This window comes from Sebastes umbrosus, chromosome 16 (assembly GCF_015220745.1).
Source record: "Sebastes umbrosus isolate fSebUmb1 chromosome 16, fSebUmb1.pri, whole genome shotgun sequence".
Lineage (NCBI taxonomy): Eukaryota > Metazoa > Chordata > Actinopteri > Perciformes > Sebastidae > Sebastes > Sebastes umbrosus.
In genome coordinates this window covers 20,014,529-20,026,067 of record NC_051284.1, presented here as the reverse complement: position 1 = coordinate 20,026,067, position 11,539 = coordinate 20,014,529, and the positions used below count along the sequence as shown (strand labels likewise).

The window sequence follows — 11,539 nt, the reverse complement described above, 5'->3', positions numbered from 1 at the left end:
GACGCACTGACCACTAGTAACGTTAGTTTACAGTTAAACAGGTATATCAAACACACATTACCTTAAAATAAATAACTATACACGACAAGTTGTCCTAATTTATTTAACAGACGACGCCGAGGTGGGAGTGGCGACAGCTGAGTGGCTAATTACCCTATTTGCCATGTTTATACCATAAATACTGTTAACAGTGCAGTATACACATCATTTAAAGGGGACATATCATGCTCATTTTCAAGTTCATGCTTGTATTTTGGGTTTCTATTAGAACATGTTTACATGCTTTAATGTTTAAAAAACACATTATTTTTTTTCATACTGTCTGTCTGAATGTACCTGTATTCAGCCGCTGTCTGAAACGCTCCGTTTTAGTGCATTTCAACGGAATTGCAACCTGCTGCAACCAAATTGGTTAAACCTGCTTTATAATATAAAATACATGAAAATCTCACTTGTTACAATATGGGACCTTTAAGATTTGAATGCGACTACAGACCTGTTAAAATTACACCAGACCTAAAAAATCATGGTCTGATAGGTAACCTAATCTGCTGTGCTAACAGCTCAACAGTTTATTAGCATGCTGTATATTAATGAAATGAAAGAAACTAAAGTCTTTGAAGGCCCAAGTTGCTCTCCAATAATATATTTATTGAAGGTCCAAACTGCATTATTTAGGGCTCATTGTTTATGGAAGTGAAATTGGAAGCAAAACCCATTTCACATTATTGTTTTAGAAATGGCATGGCAGGAAAAGCGCAAGTGTAATTGGTCCGAATATTCAATTTAGTTACCTGCAGATTACATATATACTGTTTACAGTGCAGTATAAACATAATTTAAAGGGGACATATGCTCATTTTCAGGTTCATGCTTGTATTTTGGGTATCTACTAGAACAGGGATCAGCAACCTTTACTATCAAAAGAGCCATTTTAGGCAAAGAAAAAAAAAAATCTGTCTGGAGCCGCAAAAGTAATCTGAGCATCGTGATGAAGGTAACACAGTTTATAGTCTAAGTATATAGAATATAAGTCTAATGCAGTGAGGGCCAAAGAGCAAATGTACTACGGAGTATTAGGGCCACATTGAGGGGAAAAAAACATCTGAGATTTCCAGAATAAAGTCATAATATTACAAGAATAAAATCATAACTTTACAAGAAAAAAAGAAAATAACATAAAATTACTACTTTATATTACGACTTTTTTCTCTTTAACTTATGATTTTATTCTCATAATATTACGACTTTTTTTTCTCGTAAACTTCTGACTTTATTCTCATAATATTATGACTTTATTCTCGAAATCTCAGATTTATTTATTTTCCTCAATGTGGCCCTAATACTCCATCGTACCATAGACCTACAACAATGATAAATAAAATTGAAAATGTAAACAAAAAGCAGTTATTCATTTCCATTTTTAAAAATCCAGAGGGAGCCACTGGAGAGGAGCTAAAGAGCCGCATGTGGCTCCAGAGCTGCAGGTTGCTGACCCCTGAGCTAAACATTACTCCCATCAGTGTTACAGTCTGTCTGCTCCTATTTTTTATACTTCCTTCTATTTAAATGGTTCATACTTTGTTTAGCTCTTTTTTTTTTTACTGTGTTAGCTGATGTATCTTGTTTTTTGCACTATCCCCTTTGCTGCTGTACACTGCAAATTTCCTCACTGCGGGACTAATAAAGGAATATCTTATCTTATCTTACTGTAAATGAATGAAACTAAAGTCTTTGAAGGCCTAAGTTGCTCTCCAATAATATCTTTATTGAAGGTTCAAACCGCCTTATTTACGGCTCATTGTTCATGGAAGTGAAATTGAAAGCCAAACCCTTTTCGCTGAATTATTTTATTAATGTCATGGCATGAAAAGCACAAATGTAATTGGTCGCAATATTAAATTTAGTTTTGCCAATTTCAGGGCTCCAGTATTGTGCATGATGGCTCATTTTATGGCTTCCTGTGACACTTAAAATGGAACTGAGCCATACAAAAGTCTGCTCTGGAGTCTATAGTTTTATAAATGTAATATGTAAATGCATACTGGTCTGTTTATTAGCTAAAGCGTGCTATAACATTGTGCTTTATATCTTATTCCATGGTCTAAATTTCTCAGTGATGTTCTTTTGTACCTGTCATTCTAAAATAGAAAACAGCTTGTTACTCAAAAAGTGCTTGATTTTTAACCGATGAGATTAACATCATTACTTTCAAAGACAGACCTGTTGCAAATCTGAATCAAACAGATTTTATCCAAAGACTAAGACACAGATAGAAATCAAAAACTTTATTACAAAAATAAGTTACACTCACCTCCATTTTACAGTATAAAACAATTTATTTGCAGGAATGCAAAAAACGTTGTTGGCCACCAACAATAGTTTAAAACTGCTAACATCTTTTTTTCAAAAGGTGGTTGTTATGATTTTATTGAGGGAGTTAACTGTATAGAAAACTGGGATTGAAGAGCAGTTTCCTTTTTGCTATACCCGGGAAATAGAAATCCTTCACTGCAGTATCCCTTCTACCACTATGTGACTATGATCCCTCACCAAATCATAGCAGCTAACGTTAGGCACACATGCTCACTGGCTGGGCAATATGGCAATTCAGTCATCCATCAAGATTAACTCTTTGACAAAGTTGCTGTGTCTTGGGAGCTGGAAAGGGATCATTCAAGATTGATTTTATATGATGAAAGATTTGATTTAAGTTGTTTTACATGATTCTGACATTGTTTGAAAATGCATCGGTATCAATATAAAAACAAACCCACTGGAATAATACAGTGGCACAAAAGGGACACTGCAGGGCTTTATTTTTGTTTTAATTTTTTTTTTTAATCAAAGGCAGTTGGATGCCTGTGATGAAGCCTTTACAAAAGTAACATTTTATCCGAAAAACTATACAACCAGTAACTACATACTCTGAAGAAGCAAGGCGGCTAATTCAGTTCAAAATAGGATAAAAGCAGGGCTTGTTCAGACTCATCACATGAGATTGTTTTGCATGCCCAGTTTGACTGTTTGCAGTGTCAGAGCTGCAGCTAAAATGACTATATTACATTAAGTACATTGTTTTTGCGCTGCAGGTCTTGTGCATATTTTGTATGAAAACAAGCCCTGCTTTCATCAATATAGTTTCCCTATTTACAGTACAGGCCGGGTAGTTTAATCCTCTGTACTGAGGTAGTCAACCAACCCTTTAAAGACAAGTTCTGAAAAGAACCACTTTCCTGGAATGCCTGACTTATCCATGCCAGGTGGGTACACCCTAAAAACCTGCAAATGTTCTCTGTCAAACATCCAGATCAAACGATTAAGAACATGGATATTCCGACAATAAAAATTGCGATTAGCACAAAAATATACAATAGCATCAAGCTCCTTTGAGCCACTTCAAACCCAAGAACTTAAAAAAGTGCAATTTCTTCAATAATTATTTAAAAATGGCATGTTCAGGGACAGGGAAGGGGGAGATTGTAAGGGCAATACATAGAGCCCTGTTAATACAGGGGACTCGGGGCAAAGAGGCTGTGGCGAGTATTTAGAACCCTCCGGTCATCTTTTTAAGGTGGCAGTTTCAGAAACAAATGAAAATAAAAAAACATGGGGATATGGGAGATGCTTCTTCTGTAAGGCTGGAATATCATTGGACCTTTTTGTCGTGCTCTTTTTTTGTTTCAACATCCATTGCAGCTTACGGTGTAACCCCACACATCAAGTCAGTATCCACTGCGACAGGTCAGGACCGTCCTCGGCCCCGTTTCCCTGCTGGAGCAATGAGAGGAAAGATAAAATTAGTACAGCATTTTGAAAAAAAAAAAGTCCAGACACCCATGTTGACCACATTCCCCATCAATCAGCAAACTGACAGATTAATGAAATTCCACAAAATTTAAACTGAGGAGTGTTTTGGCACTAGTGTGGGAGTTTAACAGTATAGCATGTTGTCAATGACCTTTGTCTGCTGGCAAACAAACTGACTGGCTGCTCTGAAAGATGACACCTGTCAGGGATTAGTTATGAGACCAATAAGCAGGTGTAACTAAGTTTAAGTGCAGCCTTATAATTACTACCAACATCATTTGAAGACAATCAATACCTGCCAATTTCCCCCTTCCACAGCTGCTTTCATTTGCCAATTTACTATACCCCTTATGCCCATGTCATTTCTCTGAAGCGGGTGTTTTGATAACAGAAATATGCAGACAAGACAGCTCAGTAGTCGTTTTTCTTGTGATATTCAAGACTTCTAAAAAGCACAGACTCAAAATAAACTTAGCCACGTGCAAAGTTATTTTCCTGTAGTGAGCAGTAATCATCTGGAACAGCAAAATTAAGCTTATAGGCATAGAAATAGAATAGGAGTAGACAGACATTGAACTGCTTTCTGTGGTCATTTGAATAGTACAAAAGAAAATGGCGATTGCTGTTAGTTGTTATGATAACAACACATGTCAGTGGGGCAGTTAAGTGTGGTCGCAGCTCACCGAGAAGAGAGCAGACGCAGCTCCAGAGACGGTTAGTTGGCGAGGTAGCTTGTCTTTCTCTGGAGCGGTGGGGAGTGAGGCAGAGGGACGTTAGACCCAGCTCTGCCGCTGGCCACCAGCCTGCTGTTCGACTCATTTTCTGTAACCAGTGTAGCATCAAAGCATGGCAAAATTAGCAAGCTAGCTAACCAGCCAGCTGTCCGCTAGTTAGCTAGCTGACTTATTACTCCACTGCTTGTTTTAGTCGTTACTGCAAAACCTCACCCCAGTGACTCTGCAACTTGCTGTCAGTCGGTTTAGTTTATACAGAAGTCAGCCCGTTACAACCGGCTACAACGGTTGTAACGGTACACATAAAAATGTTGCCGCTCTGCTCATCCATGCTTGATTTAAATGTGAATGTCCGTTCTACTCATATTCCATTTCCATGTTTATTAGTCACCACAGTGTGATTTTTGATTTTACGCACTTTTAAACTAACTCACAGAAAAATGTAATTTACCTCTGCTTGTTCCAGGGCCTCCTCGCTGGGAGAATCCCACTCGGCCCCTCGGTGTGACGCCGCCGCGGCCCCTGGTCTGACTGGCACCACCACGGACTCCTCCCCTCGCTCCTCGTACTCTCCCAGACCCCTGGAAGTCATCATACCCGTAGTACGGGTCATCGTAGCCACCCCGGTAGTTGTGGTAGTCGTATCCATAGTAATCGTAATAGTCTTCGTAGGCATAATAGTCAGGGGGGTAAGAATAACCTCCCCGCCCGCCTCGGCCTCTGCCTCTCGTGGGTGGTGGCATGTGGGGCGGCCCGTAATAATAGTATTCATCATACCTGAAAAATGACACACAGACTCAACTTAAACACTGCATCCTGCTTTATGTAAATTTAAATTTGATAACTGCATGACTAAAAGGTCACAGGTTTGTGTTGCAGGGTTCTCTCTTACATGTGTGTTTTAGCCGCTTGTCTCTGGGCTTTGCGATCTTTCCTCTTCTGGTCAGGGGGCTTGGCGAAGACGATTTCAATGTGCTCTCCCTCGAGATCTTTTCCGTTGAGATCAGCCAAAGCCTGTGCAATTGATCAAGATCATAAAATTGTTTTCTCTGCAATTACAGCAAACTTAAGTTTAAGCTCATGATAAATGTCTCGTCAGTCAGTCCAGTGACAAAGGTTTTTTTGTCAATACCTTCACAGCACCATCTCTTTCCTCGAAGTGGATGAAGGCGTAGTCTTTCAATTTTTTCACCCGCTCCAGCTTGCCAAACTGACTGAAGGACTTTTCAAGTATCTCTTCTGTAACAGTGCTCGCCAGGTTCCTCACAAACAGCACCTTGACCTGGTAATGGTAAAACAAGGTTCTGGTTTATACAACTGCAGCATAAAAACACATACTTAACAGTATACTACCAATGACCTCTAGCTCTATGCCTTACCTTGGCCATGACCTCTGGGTCTGGGTCCTCGATGGGATCAGCCCACTCTACGGTGACCACATTTCCCCACACCTTCACCTTGCCACTCATCAGCCGACGGCGGGCCTGAGCTGCAGTCTTGTGATCTTCATACTCCAGGAAGCAAAAGCCGCGATTCTTCTTCTTGTCGTCTGGCTGGTGGTACAATATGACATCATTTAGACCCTCTGTAGAGACAAGAAACAGGAGAGAGAGGTGGAGAAAAGCCAGCAGGGGGTTAACTGGATGTGTTCAACAGAGATCACAGTTAGATCAATTGCCTACCTACAAACTAGTGACATCTATTTTTTTCTGTCACTCATGAGAGAAACCTAACCTTGAGTGCAGAAAATATGCAATGTCAAAAAGACAAATTAACTATGTTTAGTGTCCAATCAGATCTTAGCGGTAAACCATCATGGTAACGTGAGTCACTCCAGCATAGTACAGAGGTCATCATTTGGACACAAACAGGAAATGCTTTAAACAAATTGTCAAAGCTTCCTTCACTGATTCTTTAATTTCAAATCTTAAATGCAGAGCAAATATAAAGAAATCAAAAGGATGGTGCTGACTCACCTGTGACTTTTGCAAATTCTTCAACAATCTGCTCTTTTGTTTTACTCTTGGGGATGGAGCCAACAAACAGTCTATTATTGGCCACAGAGATGCACACGCCGATGTGTTTACCCGGTCGAATTTCATTGTTGTTGCACTGTAGAAGTAAGGAGAATATTGTAAGTAATAACAAGTAGCTTACTTATTGACTAAGTTCTATTGTCTGCATTTCCATCAGACCCTCTCTCTTTCTGGCCAGACTTGCAGTAGAGTAAACGTACCAATTTGACAGCCTGCTGTGCAGCTTCTTTAGTGCAGAAAGTGACGAAGGCGTAGCCTCTGTTCAGGCCACTGAGAGGATCCATCATCAGGCGCAAGTCCCAGATGGGGCCAGCTTTCTCAAACAGCGGAACCAGCTCATCCTCAAAGAGGTCTCTGGGGATTTTGCCTACAAATATCTGCCAGGTTGAGAGGAAAGGACAATATGGTATTTAACTGGACATTTAAGGTAAAGACATGGGATGGATGACGTTTAGGAAAAAGGTATCCAGTCAGCTCTTAGCGGTAAACTATCAGTGTAACCAAGGTTACTACAGAATTTACAAAAAGTTTCATCATTTGGACACCGTATGACACCTGGCCCACAACTTACGACAACCAACTCAACAGAGTACGTAAATAAGAGTGCATCATTTTTGCATCTTTATGCTTAATGAATGGTACAACTAAAGAGGTGAAATGTTCTGTACCTCTGTACCAATGGTTGGCTGTGCCCCTGAGTGAGCAGACTCTGGTGGGGGACCTCCATACTTCCTCTGGCCTGTTGTCACATCAAGTGTGTAGCCAGTCCTCTCCAGCAAAGCCTGATCATAAGAAAAAACAGAAGAAAGAAGGATACTGTTTAATTGACAGTCACAGATTAAAAAAAAAAAAAAAAAAGATTTGTGAGAGAGCCCATTAAAAGCATGCAAGAAAGGACAAAATCTTATTTGATTTGAATGCGTCTTATATTCAAACAGCATCCTGGTTATAGAGATGAACTATATTTTCACACTCAGAAGTATTGACTCAGCATTCACACATTTCGTCCAAATCATTAAATCGGATCCAACTTTCTGAATATCAGGGTTAGTTCTCACTTTGATTTTGGCTTCATCTGGTCCTTTATTGGTGTCTGACACTTTGGTCCCTTGTTTCTCTCTCTGTCTGTACGTCTTCATCACGCCACAAAGAAAGGCACTTTTGTTCTGAAAGAAAAAAAAAACAACAACTAAGTACTATCAAACAATAACTATGTAAATAAAACATCAATAGGACAATGTCCGATTCTTGGTTCCACACTAAATGAATAAGCTGTTACACAAGACAGCAAAAATCCGTCTTGTAGATAATGACAACTAAGGGCTATTGTGCAACCACAATTCAACTACATGACATTATACAGAACAGAGCAAAATCATCCACTTTGTTTCAGAAATGAAACGTCCAAGTTATCTAAACAATACACCAACAGTGCCACATGCATACCTGAACATGTGAGAGGTCGCTGTCCTTAAATTGCAAAAGGACTTGCAGAGCACCTTCCTCGTTGAACTCTTTCAGAGCCTCAATCGCTCGATCATCTAAGTCACTGTGTGACACCAAACCTGGAGGGGGACAAGACAGAGAGAAACGATGAGCTACTAACAAAGACTGAGAAAGTTCTCATTACTACCTTGTCAGTCAAGCACAGAAAGTTAATTACAACTGAAAGAATCAAATAAACATGTTTGCATGCAAGTCATTTTGCATGACAAATGTCTTAAGAAAATTGTGCAATGGATAGATAATGATTACTACAATTAGAAGGGAGGAGCGGGACCAGCTTAATCTAATAGCATTGTATTCAGTAGTCAGGCTGCACTTTACTCTCCAACCAGCAAGTTTTTGCAGAACTAATCACAACAGATGTGACAGTGCAACTCGATATGCCAGTGCCCCTCTGTACTGTGGTTGAGAGTTTCTAATGAGCCGGTCTACATTCTCCTCTATGGAGGGGCCGTCACCTGTCCCAGGCAGCCACACACCAGACAGCTGCTGCCATTGTTTCTGCCTCGGCCCCATCTGGCTGAAAAGGCCAGACCAGTACTTTTCTGGATCGGACCGACCACACAAGTCCTAAAATGACCCCCAAACTTTGCCACTTCAGCTCACCCCATACAAACTGGTTAAGACCTGACCAAAGCAACAGATAACATAAGCTGTGACTGACATCATACTTACACCAGTTCATCCCTCTGCAATAATGTTATGGGATGCACAGAAACTTCATAAAAATGAATGGAGAGACTGGACAGGCTCACCAAGACGCTCCAAGGGAGAGGACAATTAATTCGCCCTGACACCAGTGATCATGCAACCATGTTGGGAATGCAAATGCTGCAATCATTTACACATTTTCACATTGGTAATGTGTAATTTAATATTTTGTAGCACTGCAGTACCCATTTTGGTAGGAAACCACAAAAAGTTGCTTCATGATCCCAATTCCCCCATTCAAAAAGGTGATAAAATGACAGTACATGCAAGAAATTGATAAACATAAAAAAAATTGCATATTTGAATATGCAAGTATATTCATTGTGCCTTACCTGCTATGTAAATTTCATCTAGTTTTTCAGCAACTTTCTGTGGTAAACCAGCTTCTAATAAAGTCTGGAAGTGCTCAGAATGGGTAACTGCAGCAGAGGTGTCCATTGGTTCTTCTGGACCATTTCCATTAATATGTTCTGTGGCCATGTCTCCAGAAATCTGTGTAAATGCAATGAGCCAAATTAATCCTGGGTCAAGGGCAAGACTTTGGATGTGTTCAGAAGAGTGCAAAGTCTCAGACTTGTCAGGAAAATCATTTTTAAAAAGAAAAAAAACACAAAAAATGGTTCGACCATTTATGATCTTGGATACAGAACAGCACTAATTATTAATAAACAAGGGGATGCCGCTGTGTGCAAAAACAGGTTATCGTGGTTCTGTACAGCCTGGAGACGTTTCACTATCCTGACATAACACTTGCAGCTCTCAGCTTGCATGAGGTAAAACCCCAGAAACCTGTATATATATATATATATATAGGCAGTTGACAGATGTTTGAACATTGCAGGCAACACAGACAATGCACGTACCAAAAAATTCCCCCACAGAAATCAATTGAATGACATTTTGTAAAAAAAAAACTACCAGGTTTGTGTCCATGTGGCAGTCCATTTTGAGGTTAAAGAAGTTTGTGCAAATGGTGCCAAGTTCACTTGCTAAACGCCTGTGTATGTATCACAGCCCTTCTTGGTCGCTGCTGGTGCTGGAGTAGACGCCTGGTCTGCTTTTGGTCTCTAAATTACATGTTAACTTACCTTCTTCACTGCTGACTTCAGCACAAGCTAGATAGCTGATACACGTGTTCCATCAGAGAGAGAGAGAGCCGGTTTCCGGTAGCTTGACCAATAAGCAAGTATGCTCCTATTAGCATTTCTTGACACATATTGTGACACTAAATTAACAACTTCAATTGTCACGTTAAGGACAAACCCAAACATGTACTAGTAGTTTGCATTAACAGATACTGGAGGCATGAAGTTGTGCAAACTAGCCTGATCACATTACTATATCCGGCAACGCTGCTGGACTGAGCAAAAACGTGGACAGCAAATCTTCCTGTTTTGGCCTAACTGTTAACTTACATCACCCCTCAGCTAATAACAACTTAAAAACACATCATGCAACCCATATATATTATAGTTTCTTATCAATCAATCTCATTATCATGGTTACCACGTGCTTTTTTCTCTGTGGTTAAAACATTTCTGCAACCTTAAAACTAAATGTGCACATCAATTTTAGTTTTTATAAATATGCAAAGTTAAGAAAACTCTTTAAAGTATATTATTTTTAACCGATGTTAATGATTAGATTCAGCAGGGAGTGGACTGAACACGTTGAGGCTAAGCTACATAGCTAGTTGCTAACATTAAAGCTAACTATAGAGCTTTCATCTGCACAATAACATGCTGGTATGCATTCACAATGAATGCGTTAGATAGTAGTGAAGAAGCGTGTACAGGTAATACAGGAGTAAAGGGTTTTGTTAGCAGCTAGCTGCTAGTTAGCACACGATGACAATGAGCATGTCAGTTTCCATGATCTGTCAAAATAGGCTAGCTTTGAGCTAACATGCTAATTTCAGTTGAGGCCATTGTTACAACGTCAACGGTTAACGGCTTCTCCATTTTCACTTAATATATCTCTTTAAACTGATTAAACACAGCGAGGCCTGTTGGTTTTTTACACTTAAGATGTTTTAGTCAACGTGCCCGCCTTGTAGGAAGAGTCCATTTTCGAAAAAGCCGGTCTGGAGAACTCGTTTTCAACCAACACAACCCAGCTTCAGCACATTGTTTGAAACAACCACCACACACTCACGCCACGATTTCAATCACTTAAAAGCAACAAATCAACAGGATTATTCGCCCTACCTGCCGCTGCTGGCTCACCAAAACGTGTATGGTGTTGATTATTTTTTAGGAAGATTAAATGTGATGTATTTTTAAAAGAGAGAGAGAGAGAAAAAAGTGTAAAACAACTCCTCCCGGCACTGATCCGGCTTCACTCATTCACTCTTGATGATGTAAAATGGCTGCCACGTTCACGCCTCGAGTTTTTTGTCTCGTCGACGGGGTTTCCTTGGACAGCTCCGCACGGGCTCTGCCTTGTATGCTGTTTTATACACACAAGAAGAAGAAGAAGAAGAAGGAGAAGGGAAGAGCAGCAGGTCATTCAGAAAGCATCCATCATAATTACTAAGGATGAGGATTTTATAAGGACAAAAACAATAGTACTGTTTATGTAAGGGATAGTTTGACTAATAGAACAGATAAAACATTTAACTTAAATACTAAAATAAACAATAATTAAATAAAACAAGGGGGAGTATGACAATGAAATAAATTAGCCTATTATTAATAATTTACTGTAATAATCTAACACCACCAGTGAAAATCATTTTTAAAA

General features: G+C 39.7%; 1 protein-coding gene across 3 annotated transcripts; it reads right to left on the bottom strand.

The window, feature by feature from the left end:
- Positions 1-2,273: 2,273 nt before the first annotated feature.
- Positions 2,274-11,212, bottom strand: LOC119474332 (heterogeneous nuclear ribonucleoprotein Q). 3 transcript variants are annotated; one of them, XM_037746308.1, is made up of 13 exons: positions 11,005-11,212; positions 9,130-9,289; positions 8,027-8,145; positions 7,639-7,746; positions 7,249-7,362; positions 6,781-6,957; positions 6,521-6,656; positions 5,924-6,129; positions 5,677-5,826; positions 5,437-5,558; positions 4,996-5,321; positions 4,494-4,632; positions 2,274-3,774 (listed from the first exon to the last, which is right to left on the bottom strand). In XM_037746308.1, the coding sequence occupies exons 2-12, from the start codon at positions 9,275-9,277 to the stop codon at positions 4,526-4,528; spliced, it is 1,713 nt and encodes a 570-aa protein (XP_037602236.1). In that variant the 5' UTR covers positions 9,278-9,289; positions 11,005-11,212; the 3' UTR covers positions 2,274-3,774; positions 4,494-4,525. The 3 variants fall into 3 exon arrangements, with proteins under 3 accessions (XP_037602236.1, XP_037602237.1, XP_037602238.1); XM_037746309.1 differs by lacking the exon at positions 4,494-4,632; XM_037746310.1 differs by lacking the exon at positions 9,130-9,289 and having other exon boundaries at positions 11,005-11,134.
- Positions 11,213-11,539: the final 327 nt, after the last annotated feature.